General features: G+C 33.9%; 1 protein-coding gene across 2 annotated transcripts; it reads left to right on the top strand.

Annotated features, from left to right (window-relative positions):
* Positions 1–20,317: 20,317 nt before the first annotated feature.
* On the top strand, positions 20,318–22,746 carry LOC128205732 (interferon alpha-inducible protein 27-like protein 2B). Of its 2 annotated transcripts, none has more exons than XM_052907645.1 (3): positions 20,318–20,446; positions 21,908–22,035; positions 22,425–22,746. In XM_052907645.1, exons 1-3 carry the CDS (start codon positions 20,404–20,406, stop codon positions 22,545–22,547), a joined length of 294 nt encoding a protein of 97 aa, XP_052763605.1. In that variant the 5' UTR covers positions 20,318–20,403; the 3' UTR covers positions 22,548–22,746. The 2 variants fall into 2 exon arrangements, with proteins under 2 accessions (XP_052763605.1, XP_052763606.1); XM_052907646.1 differs by having other exon boundaries at positions 20,441–20,556.
* The last annotated feature ends 288 nt before the right edge of the window (positions 22,747–23,034 follow it).

Raw genomic sequence — 23,034 nt, 5'->3', positions numbered from 1 at the left:
TTTGATTGCGGTAGATACCTAAATACTTCATAAGATGAGAGATTTTGAACATATTGTCTGAATCAAAATGTCACAGTTATTTATTGTAAAGTTCATGCATTTTTATATGGCCTATACTCGTTTTTATTCGTAGACACTATCTTTTGAATATGAGAACAATGACTGAGGTAAACAGAGTCGGCCAAACGGCTATTTTCAGTATTTAAAAAAAGTATTATGATTTTAGAACGTTAGAACGGACCTCAAAGTCCTTGATTAATGTTAGCGCAGGCAGCTACCATGCTTACCTCATGGTTTAGCAATATATATATCAAGGTCCTTGTCTGAGGCGAATCAAACGGTCGCCCATCTAAATGCAGGACGGCAAAACGGGCATTATGGAACTTGAAAGTTGTTAATCCATGGTCTACCAGTTAACTAATTTCGAACGGACGTCAAATGCCTTAACTAGTTTGATTCCCATCAACATCAAGGACCTGGGCAGTTTTAATTCCAGGGAGTCTACCAGTCGAATTATTGAATCCAGAGAGGGCAACAAAGGCTTCGAGTGTGATGATATCATTCACTTACTCGGCTAAATTCAGGTCTATATATACCAAGGACCTTGTCTGAATTTAGCAAAACAATCGCCCAGCTGAATTCAGAACTTCAGAACGGATATTAAGGATATAGATTGAGATAAGCCAAGGTAATTACCCAGCTAATAAATTGAGGCATCGAACAGTCCATACTTGTCATTCTGAACTTGAGGCTTTATAAAATAAAATAACTCATGAAGGAACTAACTTGACAACATGTCAGACATGTTTCATTTACTGTTATGGTTGCCCTTTTCTGAACTTTACAAACCGACACCAGATAAGATGGAATCAGGTCTGCACAATTCGTACTGGAAACCAAAGGAAAATCATAGAAGGTTAATACCAGTATTTAGATAGAATATATGCTTGCATTTTGATCATGGTGGGGGTTAAACCTGGTTCATGAGTACTCTTTCTCACTTTTTATAAATAGTGTCAAACGTCACTTAGAACATTTTCGCTTTCTGCCTGTGATTCATTCCGTCAATTGATATATTTACAACACAAACGAGAATAAGGGGAGTAACCCGAGAGTTTGGTAAACAAGACAAAAGTCCTATCACAGCGACGAAGACATATTATGCGAACAGCATGTGATCATGAAGAGAAAAAGACAAGGTAACTGTTGTGCAATTGCCAGGCAGCAAATATGCACCACTCTATTATCTAGATGTTTATCAACGGTAAACACTGCACTTAATCTACCAACGGTATTGCTTGTATTAAATATGGTCATCATCACAGTTATATCTGTCACATAAAATCATTTTTGTCATAGCATAGTTTGGTAATGCATTAGGCAAACTGATAACATGGAATTCCACGTTGAGGTGCTCATCAGAAATAAAATAGATGGCAATGATTTTAAGCTTCTAATTCCAGCATAGATGCGCATTTACAATGTTTTTAAGGTGTTTCGTTTTTGTTTTTTAATTCATCTATTTTTACCTTTTCCTCTCTTGCTGATGGTTTACATATCATATACATGCGCATAGGTGTGCATAAATCCCTGCAATAATAAAAAATAAAGCTTTTAACCCATACCCATCAAGTAACGAAAAGCCAGAAACAAAGCGACTCATATGACAACCTGACTTAAATCAAAACGATGCTTCTTCGTCTTTCAAATAATACACCAGCACATCAGTAAATGGCACACTTGAAATCGCATTTTCTATTCCCTATTCCTGAAACAGTCAAAACATGTAAGAGCTCTACATTATCAGAAAAGTTGTATAGCCGAATATCAATATTCATACAAATCAATACCAGTTCGAGCCACTATTAATTTAAGTGTTTCTGCAATATATAGTCGAACTTGTCGGGGTAGATATGTAGTGTTCCATTAGAACTGTAACATATTATGTTTAAAAAACATACAGACTTCTATAATGATCCCGAGGAAACATCAAATAAGTAAAGTGCTGATCTAGCACAGGACAACTTGAAGGGACTGTACATCAGATTGGCACCAAAAATATTTTTTTCTGTAACGAATCCGAGGACAATTATTTAATAGAATGTGTAACGCTTTGATATCATTATTGTTAAAAAGTATCAAAATGTAAAAAAATGTGTCGGAGACCCGTGTCGCCAAAATTGCAGTCTAGCGTCGTATCCACTGAGCTACAAAGGCTTACTGTAAATGGGTGCCATAATTAAGCTATATACCTACCTCGGTAATATCACGTGATAACATCGACTAGCCAATCACGCAGAAGGAATGAATTCTCCTACGTAGACATACCCAGTATTCTTTTTTAATGGAAACATACGATAATACTGCCGAAAATAAATTAACAGTAAACTATGTGGTACTTCAGTTAGTAAGTTTCAATGCATTTGACACATCGCTGCCAAGATCATGTCTCTTCGACAATTTTCTTTTTTAATCTTCGCTATTTCACCATTCGGAGTACTGTCCCTTTAATATCGTTGGCAAATTTAACATCTTTTTAAATAATCTTCAATTATTGTTTTTTTTTACTTGAATATGTGACCTTTCTTAATTCATGTATTTTATGTCATATAATTTAATTTCAAAGTACAATAGTGCAGAAATATGCGAGAGGCTTTATGTTGCTTGATGGTGTGGGATTCTTTCAATGACGCTCACCAACTAATTAGCAGAAGTATGAATTTGGCTATATGTTGTTTGCATTTGTGGCATACTTTCGATGAAAATCGCAAACACAATGGGCACATTAGGCACACTTTTATAATTAAAGTTTTCGAAACCCGTTGGCTCGAAAATACATCGAGCCTCGAAAAATTCGTGCTAAGCCAGATTGATTGCCTTTCGTACAAGGAAATCGGTCCTTTTCATCCAGTTCGAACCATCGAGAAGTTCGAGCCAACAGCGTTCGACTGCATTTTGGTGTTGTTGTACTGAATATTTTTGAATAATTTGAAATATATCAAAGCAAATACATATAAATGATATGGCAAGTATGTATTATTAGCAGACTGGGCGATATAATGTAGTTTCCATTGATGTCTTGTTAAAAAATTGTGGGTAAAAAGGACTAAAAAAGCCTGCCCTCTGTATGTTATACCTTTTTGAATAGATTGGCCGAGAAGAAACGGGCTCAAACCGACCAGCATTTGATTATTAAATTTTTGTATAATAACAATTCAAAAAGTTCTTGAGAAGTGTTTAATATACAACATACATACAACATTAATAAGGAGTTACGACAAGTTATTTAACTATGTCAAGATAAACTGGCTTAAAATATGTATACGGGTTTAATTTGAAATTTTGCAGGATATCATAATACGATAAACAGAAATTAGGGAAAACAGTGAATAGGTTTAGTCGTAATTGTCGTGAGAAAATGTTTTCATTTAGTAAACCACGCCTATAATAGAGCTAAAACGTAATTGACAAATTTAACTATTGATCTGAAAATATATGCACTACCATGAAAGAATAAATGTAAGCATAACTGAATTTATATGAAACAATGTATACATAGAGCAACATAATACAATGCAAACATCTCAAATGTAGCAAGTAATTAGAAGTTTAAAATAACAAGGCAAATGTCATTAAGCAATAATATAAACGAGCACACACACAAACCATTTAACAAAACATGTTGAGGTGAATTATTTAACGTCCTTTTCGATTATCTTCTATGAAACAAAACATCTAAACCAATTTTAATATGTGATGCACAATTATTGCGATATTGTGATAAGGCAAAAATGTAATTATATCATTAAAACAAATATGGCAAGATGATTACCTTATACATGATATTGTACAACAGCATTAAATACAAGCACATATAAGTTAAATATTGGTAAATATTAGCAAATACATGGCATATTCTAACGGTAACACTGGGAGTAGAGGAGGATGTAAGAGACATACACCCGCAGTGGTTTCATACTGTTGTGGGCTCTTGCATGGTATGAAACCAATGAGAGTGTGTTTGCTAGGCATAGTCAGATATATTTAAGTGACACTTTTATTCAAAATCAATACATACACATGCATAACAAACATAATTTGTGAGTAATATACCTTTTAATATTTACTAAATAATGCATTTATGGAATAAATAAATACTAATAACAAGATTGTAACCGTGTATTTATAACTGGACATGCAAAATGATTGGTGAATGGTTAAAGATTTACTGAGATCTACTATAGTCTCATAAGTTAGATATACCATGTTTTCTGCACCGTTCTTTCAAACTGGGTATCCTTCATAAAAACCATTGTTGTCGACGTCCTTTTTATAATTTGTGGTATATCAAAACATGTGTATTGATTGTGATAAATCTTGTTTGGGAATAAGGATGCATTTTTAAAGTGACGATTATATCTCAATGACCTACCATCCGTACGTTCAAAACAAACCCGAAATTAGCCAAGTTAGTTTTCAGCAATAAGCATAATGCTTGAGTTGCCCCAGTAAATTTACATTTTACTGACCGTTCCAAGGCGGTACCTAACAATTCTTGATAAACATACCAATTATATATATATATATATATATATATATATATATATATATATATATATATATATATATATATATAGTATTTATGCACTGTGCTGTTTGTAGAGTTGAGTGCTGTTCTATGTTTCTTGTTTGTGATTTTGTGTTCTATGTCTTTGGCGTTTGCTCATTGCCACTAAACAGGGTTTATGTTTAAACTTTTTGCTACTGAGCATGTTTGTGTAGCTTTTTGCATATATATTGACAGTAAACGATGAATTTAACCTACAAACATGCTACTTCCGGTTTTAGAACACCATCATTATTTAACGATTTTTAGATGAATTTTTATGATTTTTACATTCTTTGCGTTGAGTTGCAAACAAATCCGGCTTGATTTTCGAAGTGAGTTTCGGCAATAACGCCATTATTAAAGTTACATAAATAAAGAACATCATTACAAAGAAGAGGCTGTCTTTTCTATCTCCTTTAGTTGAAATATGACGTTATTAAACACATTAAAGAAGAGTAATACAAACCGCTCGTACCCAGCCGGATAACGTCATTAATATAGGAGTTGAGATAAACACGAACACATTTACTTCTTCACAACTTATGATTAACAAATAAAGGCCTATAATTTTGACATGATAACAAAGTGTAACAATATTGTAACAATAGTGAATAAATACAAAGGACATGCAAGAACAAAGTGAAATCCGTCATCTACAGTTCATTCACACAATGTACTATAACGAGATTCGCTATCGATGCTTTCAAACTCCTTTAAATCATAAAGGTATGACATGGTCCCTGTGAAGCTAAGCACTTTCTAAAGCGGCAACAACCTGAGTTAATGCAATTAAACGCGTGCGTTTCAGTCGGAGTGTATAATTTATATCATGAGGGTTATTGGTGACGTAACTGATTTGTACAATGTTGTCAATAGCAGCGTTCAATAACTAGCGCGCGGTATTAGTGAATATCGCTGTAATGTATCCTCATGCTAGTTACCGGATGGTTAAACTCCAACTACTTGTTATTATTCCGATATGGGACGATATAAAAGACACACTCTCTAAAATCGTACATTTCTATACAGATATCAACTTGGAAACTTCAGTGTTATTACTTAAGACATTTGCTTTTTGAGAACATTATTTCTTCTTGTCTTGTATGATGCAAACCGTTAGCCATTTATATTAGTATAAAAACGTTCTTGGTTACCAACAGTTTGTCTTTCCAATATGAACTTGATAATACTAATATATAAATGAAAGTAACAGACACTTTCTTCTTATTCGAATGATTACACAAAACAACGCTTTTAAAAAGGTCGTTTTTGAACATGGGAAAAGATGAACAATTCGTAGTAATCTCACTCAAACTTAGCATATTATGAAAGGCATGTCATTGATTGATTTTAAATACGTAAGTTAAGAACAAAAACACGCACGTGCACTTCATACTGGGTGATTTTAAACATGCAGTTTTATTTTACATATGTCTATGTTTGATAATCCTACAAGAAAATTCAATTGAATAATGTTTATCAGTAAATAGTAATGTGACCCTGGTGCGCAACAATTAAAAAAGGGAAAAAATGTACATAAATTATATTTGTAGTACGGTTTTCTACAACATATGTATTTCATAGTATCATCTACGATTAAATAATGACGCATACTAGTTTTGTTAAGGGGTAAACAAATGGAAACAGGAAACGTAACCGCGAATTTCTCAAATTTTTCTCTAATACAAATAGCGGTGAACAAATAAGGTTTGTGAATAAGATTGTAAAACATATCATAATATATGGTTATACATAGTTCAAATGTAAAAACACAAACAATACAGTGAGTTTATGGACATCGTTTGTTAAACAAACATTTGTGAAACTTTGGGGTACATGTGTATGTTAATACGTATCGACAAACTTATGATCATCTGAATTAAAAATATTTACGAAAAAAACACACAGACAGACCACACATGCATTAACACATATTTATTCATAAAGCTTGGGGTTGCCTCATTCAAAGCAAACTGTTGCCTTCAGACGTAGCATGTATGACGCAATTTAATACGTGGTATACGCACACTGATACTGAAGATACATTGATTAGGAAAAAATGTATTGCATATCATATGTCCTATTCTGCCTGTGAACCCCTGTGGCGTTTTCATCGTTAATCAAAATAATTTATGTGATAATATTCTATACTTTATGTCTGTTAAGAACCCCAAGCAATGGATCAAGCCTGATGAAACAGGTAAACCCTTTCCTCTTACAATTCTGTAAACAAACCAAACTTAACGCAAAAAAAATCATCGAGTGTTGGGAATGTTTTTGAATATGAATTTATATTAATGCAAATTGGTCATGATTGCACGAAAAAAAATATTCTTAACTTATATTTATTTTGAAAAGTGTCTGCCATGCTATGCAGGTGAAATGGTAACTTGACTAGGAGAGCAATTATTGTCCGCGGTGAATAATAATTACGTGCATTTTATTTCCCCATTTGATTTATAATCTACGGAATGCAATTCGACAACAGCAGAATTTTCTGGACATACTTCTAAAGATGTCATCTTACTAGCCTGTAGTGGTGTTTCGGATTGTCCTAGAAACGCATTGTCGAGGAAAACCTGTAACAAAAACAACCTCTACGTATCTATCATAACGTAAATGGTCAATAAAACTAAACATAAGCTTAAGCTTATAACGCAATATCAAAGTCCATGCAGTCACAGCCAGTTGTTTCGCAAGTTTTACCTGAAGAAGAACGAATACTCATTAGGTAAGATGATTTTCCTGATCTCCTATAAAACAGATATTCACCCGGTTTAAAAGTTAATGTTCAAGTCTACTATATTGGTCAGGGTACTTTCTGATTTGCCAAGATAGAGGGCCCGTTTCAATAAGATATCTTAGTCATAAAACTCACACTGCATTAGGGTGCTCGGGTTCAACCGTAAAATTACGGGCAATATCTCAGTGATAAATGTTATTACGATATTTTTCTTGAAACGCCTACTACGCCCAAAACGGAGTTACGCCTAGAAGGTTAAGATCTTAATGGTTCGGTCCTTTATGAAACGGGTCCCAAATACAAACTGTTGGTAACCAAGGTAAGTTGAATTTTGAAAGTTGAGTTTGATATGAAACTGATATTTAATATGTTGATGGAATTTTGATCTGCTTACCAACCAATCTGCTAATAACCAATTTGTCAGTGGGTTTTCTGATCTGCTATGGAACAAATAATCAATAGGTCAGTGGATTCTCCCGTTTACTATGAAGTAGATACACAACAGGTCAGTGGGTTTTCCCGTTTGCTATGAAACAGATATTTAATAGATCAGATGACGTACGATGAAACAAATGATCAAAAAGTCAGATGATGTTTTAGATCTGCCCTGGACCGGATAACCAAAAGGCCATTTGTTTTCGGATCTGGTATGAAGCAGATAATCAAAAGGCCAGTTGATTTTCCAACCTGGTATGAATCAGATAATCAAAAGGCAGGTTGAATTTTCGATCTTGTATGAATTATTTTCCGATCTGGTATAAATCAGATAACCATAAGACCATCTGATTTTCCGATCCGGTATGAATTATTTAATCAAAAGGAAAGCTGATTTTCCCGTTTGCTATGAGGAAGGTTTGCATGCATATGAAATGAATTTTATAATATCATATTAAACACTTCAGTGCAAACGATGCGCAGGATTTACAATACTGTAATCAATTCGAATAATTTTACCACACAAAGACGTACGGTCGGGAGTAAAGATATATGTATATCTTATATGAAATAAATTCTTATACCTGACAGTGGTCTGAATGGATTTCCAATGTAAGTTCTTGCACCTGGCCAACAATTCCTGGGTATTCTTTGTCTAAAGGGACGTGACACCATGCACCATCTTTATAAAAATCTATGAGGAAGTATCCATATCGTATTGCAACATGTATGTAGAAGTTATTGGCATCCATTTTAAGATTGAAGTAGAAACTGAAAGCACACAAAAAGGCCATCTTACCAAAAAACTACTTAAGAAAAAATCATTTATTTAACACTTCCATATGGTTTAAACTTTAGGTATGTTTAATAATGAGAGGTGTTGATTTCTGGTGACCCCATATTATCTTAGTATTATTCGAAAGAGTTTAATTTAAAGGGGGAACATATGTAAACATTATATTGATAAATACTGCAGTCATGCTGTTTTGACCTTGAAACTAAATACAAATCAGAACTATACACTGCAATAATGTATTTAAAATTCAGTCATTCATTTTTAAATGATGATATCCAGGAATCACACGATTTAAAGAACACTGAAACTATTTATATATACGATGAAAATATATTCCGAATCTAAACACAAAATCAAAATATTGATTTAATCATCGATGCCAAAGTGCCATGCAGTCAAATTGAAATTCATCTCCTTGTTTGTTTTACCTTTTTTAGCTATACTCGAGTGACATTGAACGTGAAAGCAGAACTAAACACACTGAGTTGTACATCTTGTACGAGTGAAGGGTCTATACTCGCAAATATTCATTGATCGATCAAAATATATGTTTTATACAAAATAAATAAGGTGATGCGCATTCGATCAAGTGCTTCCCACACTGATATTTGTAAAAGATTCATACAGCTAAATAAAAAAAATGATTTGCAACAAGTACGTTAATCTTTTATGCCAAAAAGTCGAAACGTTTAAGGACATACAATCCCAAACAAGTTTTATCGACAGCCAGATCACACAATTAAAACTGAAAAAGTAAATTTTCAACATTTACAAAATTCACTTCGAGTGTGTCCTCTAATTATCATTTTTTTCTTGCCAGATCCTTAAGAAATGGGCCTATGGTATACAACGTATTGAATTGCTATGACAAAAACTTATTGGTTTCAGTAAATTTACATTTTACTGACCGTTCCAAGGCGGTACCTAACAATTCTTGATAAACATATCTAGTTTTTTAAATAAAGTATGTATGCACTGTGCTGCTTGTTGAGTTTTGTGTTGTTCTTCCATGTTTATTGTCTGTGACTTTATGTTCTATGTCTTTGGCGTTTACCCAGTGCCATTAAACAGGGTTTATGTTTAAACTTTTGCTACTGAGCTTGTTTCTGTATCTTTTCGCATAAATATTAAACAATATTTATTTAAAAAAACCCAGATTTTTTTATGTAATTAAGGATTTTTTTTCTCGCGTTTATGCTGTAAAAACGCAGTACGCGAGCAAATTCCGTGAATTTGTCATTTGATTACTTGCACTACTGCGTTTATACAGCATTAACGCAAGACAAAATGCGATCCACACATATATTTTACATTTACAAAAATATTCTTTGCTATTAAAAATTAGCTGTTTCTTCTACAATGGAGTTTTTGTTGACGTCATAACTCCTTGCGTGTTATACAATATGAACGTCAAATTTTATCTACACAAAGGACTTGGAGAATGTAAATATTAGTTAATGAAAGGTAAACAAGTGATATATGCACAAAACAAAATAGATCTCGACAGAATTGAAAAGGAAGCTTATTAGCTTATACTAAGCCTCGCTTATGTCACTCTTTCAAGCTGCTTGTTATCATGGTGTAAATGTTGTTATGCTTTGTAGATTTTTGTTCACGTGACAGGTGAATGACAATGTATGATGTAGAAGGTTGCAAGATACGTTGGAAGTATGAAAGAAGCCAAAGAGTGAGAAACGTGAAGAAGCAGGAAGACGGGGCAGGGCATGGATAGGTCAGGTCAGTTGTAGGATCTGGTTGGTTCTTATTTATCTTAAAAAATCAAAAGCGTATAGTTTGGCGATTAAAATGCTGATCGTGATTGAATGTCGTTGAGTTGGCCGAATAGCTCTGTCTTTGTACATGATATAGCGGAGAGAACATAAAAAACAATCTGTACTAACAATGGCGCGTATATTTTAAGGAATACAGATATTGCCATAGCATTTGTTCACTTTATAAACGTCTTCTTATATACAATCCAAAGATATCATCAGCCATTTAACGATAGAATTTATGTTGTTTAACTGAACGGATCAAATATACTGTAAACCTACTTTAGTTTATTTGGTGTGAAAACAAATGTAAAACTACTTCCGGTGTCTGGACGAAATGGCACAGGCATCACATGACACAAATCAGTTGGGACCACCACAACCTGAAGAAAATGGACATGCCGGATAAGTTGAATGTATAATAACATTACATATGTACATTATGGTAAAATTATTCAATGAATACATACAATGATACAGTATGTTACACAATGTAAACCACACAAATAAACACATCGCTTCGAGTAAGTAGGTAATGTCACAGCTACTGCGAATTCTGCACTTGACCTTAAGGTATGCACAATTAGTATTGCCCAGCCCCCCTCCTCCTCCCTGAAGTCGATCAGTGTTTTGTCTTTTGAACTTCGTAAGAAAGGGGGGTGAGATCGAAATTGCTAGGAAACAGGGTTGTTTGAGCATTGTTTAGGGTCTTTACTGTTGACTTTATAATTTTATTATTTTAGTCTTTGATAGGAACAGCTCATACCGGAGAAACAACCAAGCGGCTGGTCAATCCGGCTCAAGTTTCTAAAATACTATCAAACGTTACAAGCACACACACACACACACTCACGCACACACACACACACACGCACACTCACGCACACACACGCACACACACACACACACACACACACACACACACACACACACACATATAATATATGACTTCATTTCGCCACATTATTTTATGCAAAAACTAAATGTGATTTTTCTACACTAAATAACAAAAAACATAATCCTGTTATAGGGCTATATGCTTGTACGACAAGTACGAACATAGGTGATTTAAATAGAACAGTGGCGATAGAAGGCAGTAAGTTAAACGCAGAGAATTATCTAAGGCAATACTAACATAAGTAATACGATGAGAACTTAGCGCAGTTGTCAAACATCCAAATATAAATACTGTTCATTATAAGTGACACATGATACAAACACCGAAAACACACAGGCACCGAAGATACGTTTGTGGGCTCTCGTTTTGGGTTAAAGTAAATGTGTTTGCACATAACCTCACCTTTGCCTAAATATGCATCAGTAATTACAATTGTACTAATATAACAGTGATGTCCGTGATAGTACGTATAACCTGACTTCTAAACAGATGAATGGAATTATTATGAGACATGTGACCGTTTACCTTTATATTAAAACCTCGCAGATCACGGACTTACCGGCGGTACGAAATTTTTATACGCTTGTCTGTTTGCAAGGTACACTCGTCCTGGTGACATTATCGGGTCATCGTACCACTCTAAACCGTAGTTAGAACAAGTGCACGGTGGTCCTTGTACCTCAATTACTGATGTTTCTAAGCTGCTAAACTGGAAAGCACACTTCATTACACACGAAGCGTTGAGGTCTGCTGTGGCGCCATTTAATGTTTGCTTCAGATATTTCGTTTTTCTGTTACCCCGCACTTCCACAAAATATATACCGGTTAACACTGACGAAATAAAGTAATTCCAAAGATTCATTTTGTATTTATCTTTGCGCTCGAGTAGATAGTTAGCGTTGCACTTAGAGTATAAAAGCTGTGCAGTAGCAACAATACGAATGGCGAATCTAAATAATACAATTAAGTAAAACGAAATAGTTACTTTTGTGAAAAAAATATGTTTGAAAGTAATTTTCATTAAATCAAAGGGAAGGGTAAACCAGGAATGTCAAATCCCGACAGAATACTAGTATGTATTCGAAATATCCATTCAATGCCCAAATTAAAATGAGTTTCTAGATAAACTGCGAAATGTCTTGCTAGAAATTTATTTAATTCACATTAAATTTCACGTATAAATATAACAATGCTTAACATGAGTCAAAGATATTCACAACTCCAATGTTTCTTTCCACAAAGAAAATATTCTTAAAGACAACAACCGAATGTTGTACTAGAAAAGCACTGATTAACGAAATGAACAGCTCTATCTTTCTAAACCAGCCGTAGAGGATACAATTCTGTGATGTTTTAACCTAGAATCAGTATTAAAGATGGTATAATAAAACACGAGTTTTTATTATATTAGCTGCGTCAAGCAATAACGTTAGAGAAAAGATAGCTCCCTTTAACGTCAGTTGAAATATTGATAAGCTCCTCACATATATTTCGTCGTAATTTTTAAATCATTTATTATGAAATGGAGACTACAGGGATTGAATCAACTACTAGTATTTGAAAGGTAAAATGATCTCAGTCATTGAATTATTACCTTATCACCAACATTAAGATATATTTACAATCAATATATATTGAAAAAGCTACAGAAACATGCTCAGTAGCAAAAAGCATAAGCCCGGTTTAGTGGCAATGGGCAAACGCCAAAGACAGAACACAAATTCACAAACAAGAAACATAGAACAGCACACAACTCTACAAACAGCACAGTGCATAAATACTATATATATATATATAAATAAGTGGTATGTTTATCAAGAATTGTTAGGTACCGCCTTGGAACAAATTCTTTTGCTCGATCAGATATGCTTTGTGAAACGTTTAGTTGAATACGCTGTTGAAGATATGTGGAAGTGTTTTCTGTCATTTTGTGTTATCATTTGAAACGTTTTCTCTGAATAATTAATGACACAACTACTTAGCGAACACTTTACCGCCAATTTATGTTCCTTGAAAAACGGAAAATCCCATATCAACTACTGAATCATTCAATCATTTTAACATTATTTTCACATCAAACTATTACAATCCTTAATGGAGGACTTGGGAGTCATCTGTGAGTCTTAAACGACGTCAAAGATCAGGTTATTTTATAACGCTGCATTATCGGTCCGTTCTCGCGCAACAAAAGTATGTCACTGCTAATAGGACTCTCATATGTTCCTCCCGAACAATGGTAAGTTATTTAGTATTCAGACAGTGGACCAAACATGCTCGACCATTGGTTGATGTAAGTTTTTTTCTAAGATGCCTCAAGGCTTCGACCCAATAAAAACAGTTAGGATGTGACCCTGGCTACATTTACTCTGATTCTCACCATTCAGTATATATCATTGGCACACGGGACAAAGGTTCAACGTCAAATACAAAATACAGTGAGTAGTTTGAACGATAATGGGGCAGGCGGGCGATTGAGAAAGAAACCGACCTTTTAAAAATTAAACGAAAGAGCAATTCAACATTAGTTTCTTCAAAATAAACATCTATTTAAGCTTACTCAATAAGAAACTATAACTATTTTCCATGGCCATGAGTTGAAGATAAATCATATTCCAACGATTACGAAATATGTTACAACAACAAATTTAATGTAAATGCAGAATAGTTTTTTTTAAATGTTTTAGTCAAGCGACGGAGAGGCATATGTAAACGATGTTATGTACGGTTTGACCTCTAACCTAAATAGTTAACTTTGGTCGTCGGTATTTGTTTAGGAACACACGAATACATTGTATTGTAAGTAAGAAAGTAAGTGAGTGAGTGAGTGAGTGTGTGAGTGAGTGAGTGAGTGAGTGAGTGAGTGAGTGAGTGAGTGAGTGAGTGAGTGAGTGAGTGAGTGAGTGAGTGAGTGAGTGAGCGAGTGAGCGAGTGAGCGGGTGAGCGGGTGAGCGGGTGAGCGGGTGAGCGGGTTGGCGGGTTGGCGGGTGTGTGGGTGAGTGAGTGAGTGAGTGAGTGAGTGAGTGAGTGAGTGAGTGAGTGAGTGAGTGAGTGAGTGAGTGAGTGAGTGAGTGAGTGAGTGAGTGAGTGAGTGAGTGAGTGAGTGAGTGAGTGAGTGAGTGAGTGAGTGAGTGAGTGACGGGATGCAATAACAACAAACTTAACAGCATAATAACAAAAGGTTACACCCAACCCGATAGGTCTATGAGAATATTTTGTGTATATATTACATACCTGTAACTTGTTTTTTTATAAAAAATAACTACCAATATATAAGACTTCGTCGTTTCAAATATGCACAAATAGTAAATTTTGACAGTTTTTGGGGACATAAGGACATTGTAAAGTCTTGCACTAGATGATCGTATATGTTGAATAAAAAATGGCCTAGGATCCTAACAGAAAATGTTATCGCATGACACCAATATGTATGCGTCAGCGTTTAGCAATGCATGATGACGTAATACCTGATGAAGACATGTAACGTAAAGAAACAACATAGGCGGCATACAGGAGAAATCATTAATTGAATTATACATTCACTGTATTCGGACACAAATTAGGTGATTAAGGAGCGCGGCCATTCGTTCTGTATTTTACATTAAAAGACCGACATTTTGACATTTAAAACGCTTTCAGAATTTTTGTTTATTGTTTATCGTTGTTTATTTTCGTCAGTCTAATCAGCTATAAATATTTGTCCACGTATTTCAAGGTAGTTATGCATTTATAATTATCACAACGTTTTTTTAAGAAAAATAATACGATACCCGTAAGAGCTACGGGTGTCTATGAAATGGAGTTGATTTGTTTTAACTGACGGTGAGTTCTTATAGATAGTTCAGGTTCAACACGGGTATGTATATATATGTTGCTGTTGGGTTTACCATTAGCTTTTTTTTCATTTTTTCTATGTTTTCTTTTCGACGGCTAGTGCACTTACATGGGCACAATACAGCTGATTGTTTATGTTTAAAATCCTTTTATGTTGGGCAAAGAAGTTTCGTGTGATGCAGAATCAGAATAAGCGTGCGTTAATAAATTAGGACACGGGCTGTAAGACAGGTTAATATTTATAACAAAAGGCAAACTGTTATTCAAAAAGAACGTACTGCGTATTTGTTATGCAAAATTAATTAATAGATACAAGTGTATACTATTCAAGCAATTCATATATGTGCTCATTAAATTATTACTCTTTATATTAATGTAAGAAATCTTGATGTAACACTAGCGTCTCGCAATACGTCAAATAAAACGAATGCAAACTCTATCAGTCTGATACTATTTTACCACGAAAAAATCACGAACATGCGTTTTAAATCAGTATTAAAAATATTGACAGCTCCGGTGTAGGGATTTTAACATAACAGTTATATGTGAGGTATAAAAACATGATTTAAGACCATCCATCATATACAATTTCAATTGTATAACATCAAATTAAATTAATACACGAAACCTATTGTAATCATCTCATTGCGTAAGATGTTGCGTTGACAATATTTCAGTCAATAAGGTTGTATTCTAAGTCAATAAGATGAGCTTAAGTAATATTTTAATGATTCCTTACACCGTGCATGTTTATCATTACGATTGTGCTTCATGTCATCTAGCGATATCTTAACAACTTTTTGACCTCCTTTATGTAATCAGCTGTTTCTTATCTATATTAAAGCTGTGTCTTATAGCCTATGTGCAATATGTGTTTGCGTCACTCTATTTTCTGAAAGCCTGAAATAATGATTCATGCGATTTCTGAAAATGAATCGACTTACACTTTGAATAAGGCTATTCGAAAATAGAATGTGTTTAACACACTTTATAACCAAAGCTTAATATTGGTGGTACAGTTGTATATTGTTTTTCAGAATTGCCGAAATGTGTAAAGACTGTTCTTGTTTTATAAGTAGATTACTTCAAAACCTATATGTTTAGAGCATATAAAAGCTACGATTAATAAACAACCAATTAGAATCGGAGTTTAGAGCTATGATTGCAAATGCATCCTACATCTTTACTACAGTGAAACAAACAGACCTGGCATTGCTTTCAAACAGATAAAAAACCATTTTTAAAACTTTCAGGATGTTTAAGTTAATTATCACCAAGAACCATTCTTCCAAATGTCATGAACTTAATATTGCGATAATAATCGATGTGCTGTTTTATCCATGCATGGATACACACAGCCACAATTAGTAAATGCCATTCATAGATTATGTTAAATCACCTAACGGCTCACATCAACATAGTTAGAAACTATGCAATATAGGATTGTTTTGTTCTTGCTATTGATGTTCTAATACGTTATGACTACTCTAAACTAATGCAAAATGCTTCGAAACCTGACGTGAAATCACGCAATTACTGTGAAGCCTGCATTTCATTACTTGGTAAATATTTTCCTGCGTAATAAAAAATAATCCAGCGGATTTTTCGATAGTGCACAATCCAATATAACGTTACATTTATTGGCCGGAGTGCATATACTCTATTTTGCAAGTATTATTTATTCTTATTTCCTTTTTTACATGATAATTAAGTCATAGATAAGAAAGGCATGCCGCGTTCATTTACAGAATATAATCACCGCGAAAAGTTGCAGGAATGATAACGGATTGTGTTATTTTAAATGCAATGGAGAAGTAGCATTTTTTGCCATAAGAAACTGTTTATCAATATCTCAAGAAAGGCTGTAACACTTTTTTAATTAACTATACATAGTTCCAACTTATGTTTTAACTTCCTAGATGGCAGAGCGCAGTGTTTTCCTGTTATGCTGATTATAGAGCTGTTAAATTATAATCAGCAAACGTTGCTTCAACACATGCATTAATGTGATAAAGACAAAAACGATATGTAATATTTAAAAAATAACACACGAATAAACGAGTTTACCACTCCCCATAATCATAGGCCCTAATACTACCAAACACTCTTAACTGGAATCAGGGAAGTGGGACACATGCAGGGGAGTTCAGAAAGCATAACGTCCTATTTTCCACTCGTTTTAACCGCGAAGTAAAATTATTGACGGTACTGCGTGTAGACTGCCGAAACACCTTCTTAATTTGGTCAAGTGCTACGACAACTAAAACAATAACATACACATATTAAACATCATAAAATGTCCCCTTTTCTCAAAGAAATGCATTAATGAGTTTCTAAATTTCTATGTTTGCTTCCAAATTATGAAGTAACACTTCGGCGAAATTTAAAGATCGTTAGTGATCCGTGTATATTTTTATTTTTAATATGGACTAGGACTACTGGAAAACCATTCCAGATTATCACAACTTGTGTATGCTTACTGAGACATTAGTTTGTGTTCAAGCAACAACAGTTGCTTCTGAACGTGTATTAAGCACAAGTGGGGGCATTGTGTCGACACCACGGTCACGTCTTAGCCCTGATGTTGTGGACAATTAAGATTTTTTGATGAACAATATGATGACCAGCTATGTTAAGTTTAAAGATGTGTTGCAATTGTAAGACAAATATTTACACTTTCCCAAAGAAGATTGTTTTAGTATATAAGTGTTTAAACCTTGGTTGAAAGTTGATATTAAACAGTAAAAAACTGGTGTTGTTTTATACACATATTCATGTTCATGTATATGTCTAAAAAATGTTTGTGAGTTAATACATTCATAGTTTCAATATCTTTTTCTGGTTATCATTTGATACTTGAAATATTGTGTCGTTTGTGAAACAAAAACTACACTCTTTGTTGGTGTTTGTTGTTTACACATTCTAAGCTTTTCTGAAATAAATCGTTTTTAACTGTTTATTCAGAAAATTTTGTCTTATAATAATACGTATCAAGTATCGCCACCTCAATATTGCAAAACGTATCGAATCGAAATTTAATTAGAAATACCCATCCTTAGTGTTTAAATCGGCCTCCGAAAAAGAGGCAAAACGTGTAGAGTATTTTTTCTCTCTGCCGCTGGTCTCAGACGACAGTAAAATAAATCTTTACCTTTTGAAGATTAATTTAGGTTATCTGTGGCTCTTAGGCTGTAATTTTTCCTGACAAATAATTTAAAACAAATATAATTTGTTCATTTCTTAGTCGATAATTTGAACGGTTATATTGTGCAGTTATATTTATTGTGCTAGCATCTGTTCAAGTTATTCAGGCCGCCAATAAAAAACACTTAAAAACGAACACGCATATTTCCTGCGCATGTGATATTATTGTTCTAGTCACCATTTCCGGGTAGTATAACAAGTATTGCCCGCTCGGCCCGCTCGGCCCGCTCGGGTATAAGGATTTTATCATAAAGAATATCTGTTAGGTACAATAACAATATTAAAGGTCATTCCTCATATTGTGTAACAACAGATTACATACACGACACCTATTGTTATCATCTCATTATGTCAGACTTTGCGTTGACAAAATGTTAGCCAATAAAGTTGTATTCTAAGTCATATGAGGGGCTCAAGTAATATTTTAATGAATCGTTACTTCGTCCATGTTTAATTTTAAGATTGTGCGCCATGCCATCTAGCAATACCTTAACAATTATTGGCCTCCTTTATTTGATCGTCTGTTTCTTATCGATACGTTCAATATGAGTTTGCGTCACCCTATTTTCTAAAAGCTAATAATGATTCATGATATTTCTGAAAATGCATCGACCTAGACTCTTAAAAGGCTATTCAAAAATAGAATGTGTTTAACACACTTTATAACCAAAGTTTAAAATTGGTTGTACATTTATGTGTTTAGGGCATATAACAGCTGCCCTTGATTAACAACCAATTATAAATATTTACATAAACACTTCATTCCTTAACGATGGTTGTAGTTTAATAAATTTTACATTATTTCTGTACAAATTTCAATGGCATTTCCCACCAAAATCGCGTGCATTTGTACGATACTTCTGGCCCGTCATTGGGCGCAATAATACTAATGAGCGGGGCATATTTACTACGATCAGTTAAAGAAATATTTAATTACAATAATTAAGACTTAGTTCGGAAATTGGAATTGACAAAACATTAAATCGAGGAAATGAAACAGAAACATTGCATTGCATCCAGCAACGTCCAGAAGAAAGAGCTCAGTTTAACACTAAGTTTTCTCGCGTGCTCTGGCTTTCCTTCTGCGAAAGTTCCCATTGCTCCACACGCCGTTACCCCATCCACCATCACTGTCGTGTCATCCGAAGTTGACTTCCAAAGAAATGACAATGCACTTGCTGATTTGTCCAACACCGTATTCCAACATGGTTCATACACCAACTGATCCTTCAACATAACGCTCAACAAGTAAATAGACTGGAATCTCTCTCTCCAATTTGAAAACTCGTTCCTAACAAACGCTAGTATTGAGTATTATCGTGAGATATAATAAGAACTTTGTAGGTGGCAATATTTTTGTTGTTTTTTGATATTTTACATAAGTTATAATTCGTTTTTAAAATATACTTTTCCTTGAACATATAGAAAATAAACCAATGAATAAGGAACTTTTTAAGAACAGAACAGAACAGAAGTTTATTTTTATTGAGACTACATAGTCTCCAATCATACAAACAATCCCAGAAGTGTACATACCCACAAAACAAACAAAGGTAAAACAAAGCATGAAATGATACAAAACAGTGTGGAGGGTAGTAATAAATAGTTAAGAAAAAACATTTATTCTTATGTGATTATATTTTTTATAGCATATATATGATCAACGTAAACCAGACCTAACTGTAGGTATTGGTTAAATTATTTCTTATTTAAATTGCAGAATTAATATAACTAGAAAGGTTGTTTAATACCTTCTTATTTTTAATTTGTAACAGTCCTATAAGCTTAAACATACTTGGATTCTGCCAGTAATAACGACTTATGTATCGTTTTCTTATGTGTGTATATGTATCACACTTGAACATGAAGTGAATCTCATCTTCAATATCCCTGCTATCACAAAATACACATATTTGATAATTTCTGTCTGCTCGATTTCTCCCGTAACATCCAGTCTCAATTCTAAGTTTATGTTATTATAGGCGTAGATGACCTAACATATGTCGGTAACGCTTTGAGTGCATAATGTCTAGGTACTGTTCATAACCTATATTTTGTTTTAAAAATTTACAAAGAGTAAGAACGTTATTATTTCGCAGTCAGGATTTATAGAGAATGGATTTTAAGCATATGTTCGATTTTGTATGGCCTAAACCGAGTGAGTAATACGCTGGCAATCGGTTCTTTGTGATTGTATTGATAAATCAGTTGTATACGTGATAAAACTGTTATTTCATAATATTCGTTGAACAGTAGCTACAAAAATGGGTAAGAAATTTATTTTTTCTGTTGATTTCAAAGACTATGCTCCTTGCTGTTGTTTATTTAAATCTATTGACAGCATTTGAACAATTGTAAGACAGAAGTAGTTTAGAACCGGGTTATGCTTCAATATGAACACTGAGATTTCTCAAATGAGAACATCGAATAAAACGTAAAAGGAATGTAGGTTTTCTGATTCTTAAATTGTGATTTTCTGTTCACATTACAACAATTTAAGAACCAACATTTGTGTGTGTCTGTGGTGGTGGGGTGGGGGGAGGTCTGAAACTGAATATTAATTATGTAATTAAAAGTAAGTACACTATTTATACGAAAGACTACAGAAATAAACTTAGTGAACCAAAAGTTTAAACATAATTTCCGTTTAATGGCGCAGGGTAAACGCCAAAAACTTAAAACACAAATACAAAAAAATCACAAACAAGAAATATGGAACAACATAACAGAACTGCACAAACAACACCGTGAAAATATAATTTATAAAAAGCAAGGTTTGTTTATAAAGGATCGTTAGGTACCCCATTAGAACGGTCAGTAAAATGTAATTTAATTGGGGTTTAAACCAGTTTGCGTGCACAACCTCACTCTTATCCCAACAAACCAGAATAAAGTAAAAACCCTATCGAGGTAATCAAAGAATGGTAGTGCGAGTGCACCCATTGATCTATTTACACATGACATGCCAAGTACTTCAATGATAAGGGATCCCAACTGTATTTGCAGACGAAGAAATACAATTCAGACTGCTTTATGCAAAAACGTTTCAGAGATAAGATGCAGTTATTGTTGAAACAATGAGCATCAAAAACACAGCCTGCCTTAGTAAATAAAAGGTTTAAACCTGTGTGATCGTACAGTTTTATTATAAAAAACATCATTGTACTTAAACTGGGAACAAACAAGAAAAACACTATTATAGATGAAAACACGACATAAATATGCTAAACTCGAAATGATAACCTTTTTAAAAGAAATAGACGTCAGATACCTGAACATTCCTAGCAAACCAAAACCGATTTTAAAGATAACATGAATCTGCAAATTATTCATTAGATCAAAGCATTGAAAGTTTAGTTATGTAAGGACGATATATTCAACCTTATATTTTGTTTGAGGAAACCATAAAAAACCCATATAAGAACAATTCAGACTATATTTGTTTTTCAAATATTGACTTAACATCTCTATAAATAAGAGTTATGAGAGAATGATTCTAAAAAAACGAGTAAACGGGGTATGTTATAAAGCTGATTGAACTTTGAAGCCATCTTAAATCCTTTAAAGCAACCTATGCACTAAACGAAAATTAATTTAATTTTATCTCATTTTCTTTCAGGCCTTTTGAGTATGATATTTGGTGTCATCGCGAGTGTTGCAACACTAGTCGGTTTCCCTGCTGCTTTAAGCGCCCTCGGATTTGGATCTGCCGGCGTCACTGCTGGGTCTTTCGCGGCTGGGATCCAGGTTAGTTAATTTGCATACATTTATTACCTGGTTATGTTTTGCTTTGTTGTTTTTCAATTGGTGTGTTTTTTAATCGAAGTTTTGTAAAATCTGTACTCCAAAGGTAATACATGGACTAGCACTGAAGCCTACAATCCTACTCTATTCATCGATCTGAAGAAAATGTAAAGCAACATCACCCCACGGAAGAATCTCAATAAAGCCATAAAATTAAATTTAAATAAATGAAATGTCGTGTCAGAAAGAAGGTCAGTAGGTCAAATATAAGTGAAATCTGATAAAAAAAGTTGAGGCCATATCTTCCCCTTAATTGTTATTTTAAAAAATAAGTCTAAATATTTGTTAGACCAATTCTGGTACATACTCAAACCCATACTTCAACATTTCAGGGGACATCCGTGGCATCCGGAAGTTTATTTTCGCTTGCGCAGAGCACAGGAGCGGCGGGGCTAGCTTTCGGGACAAAGGCTGTCTTGTTTGTAGGAGGAGCGATTGTAGGGATTTTTGTTTGATATTTCGTCTATGTAACTATGGACGTTCGTCACTGAAAATTACGTCATGAATATATCACAACATTTGAATTTATCTTACCGGATATGACGTCATTATTTAACAGATTTAAAATTATGTTAAAAATATAGTGTTTTTGTTGTTATTCTTATTTTAAATCATCTTTGAATGCATTCTTCTTATAAATCAAATAAAAACGTTCGGATGTATCTGTCGCTTAAAATTATTCCCGGTACAACAATTTATGCAATGCATATGGCGCGGGAAATGGCATTGATTGGTGGTATTCGGCGCATCACTCATACTTGCTAAACAAGAAGTTCGTTTATCGCTATTTTATTACTGGTAAAGAATGCACTAAAAATAATATTACACTCGTCATCATATAACTCGCCAATGGCTCGCTTACTAATACTTATCATGCACTCGTTGAATAAGATTGTGTATCATATGTCGACAATTGACAAACCCTATATTTAAATTAATACA

Source organism: Mya arenaria, chromosome 10, assembly GCF_026914265.1.
Source record: "Mya arenaria isolate MELC-2E11 chromosome 10, ASM2691426v1".
Taxonomy (NCBI): domain Eukaryota; kingdom Metazoa; phylum Mollusca; class Bivalvia; order Myida; family Myidae; genus Mya; species Mya arenaria.
Note: the sequence above shows the minus strand (reverse complement) of the source record. Positions and strands in the feature narration are given on the sequence as shown.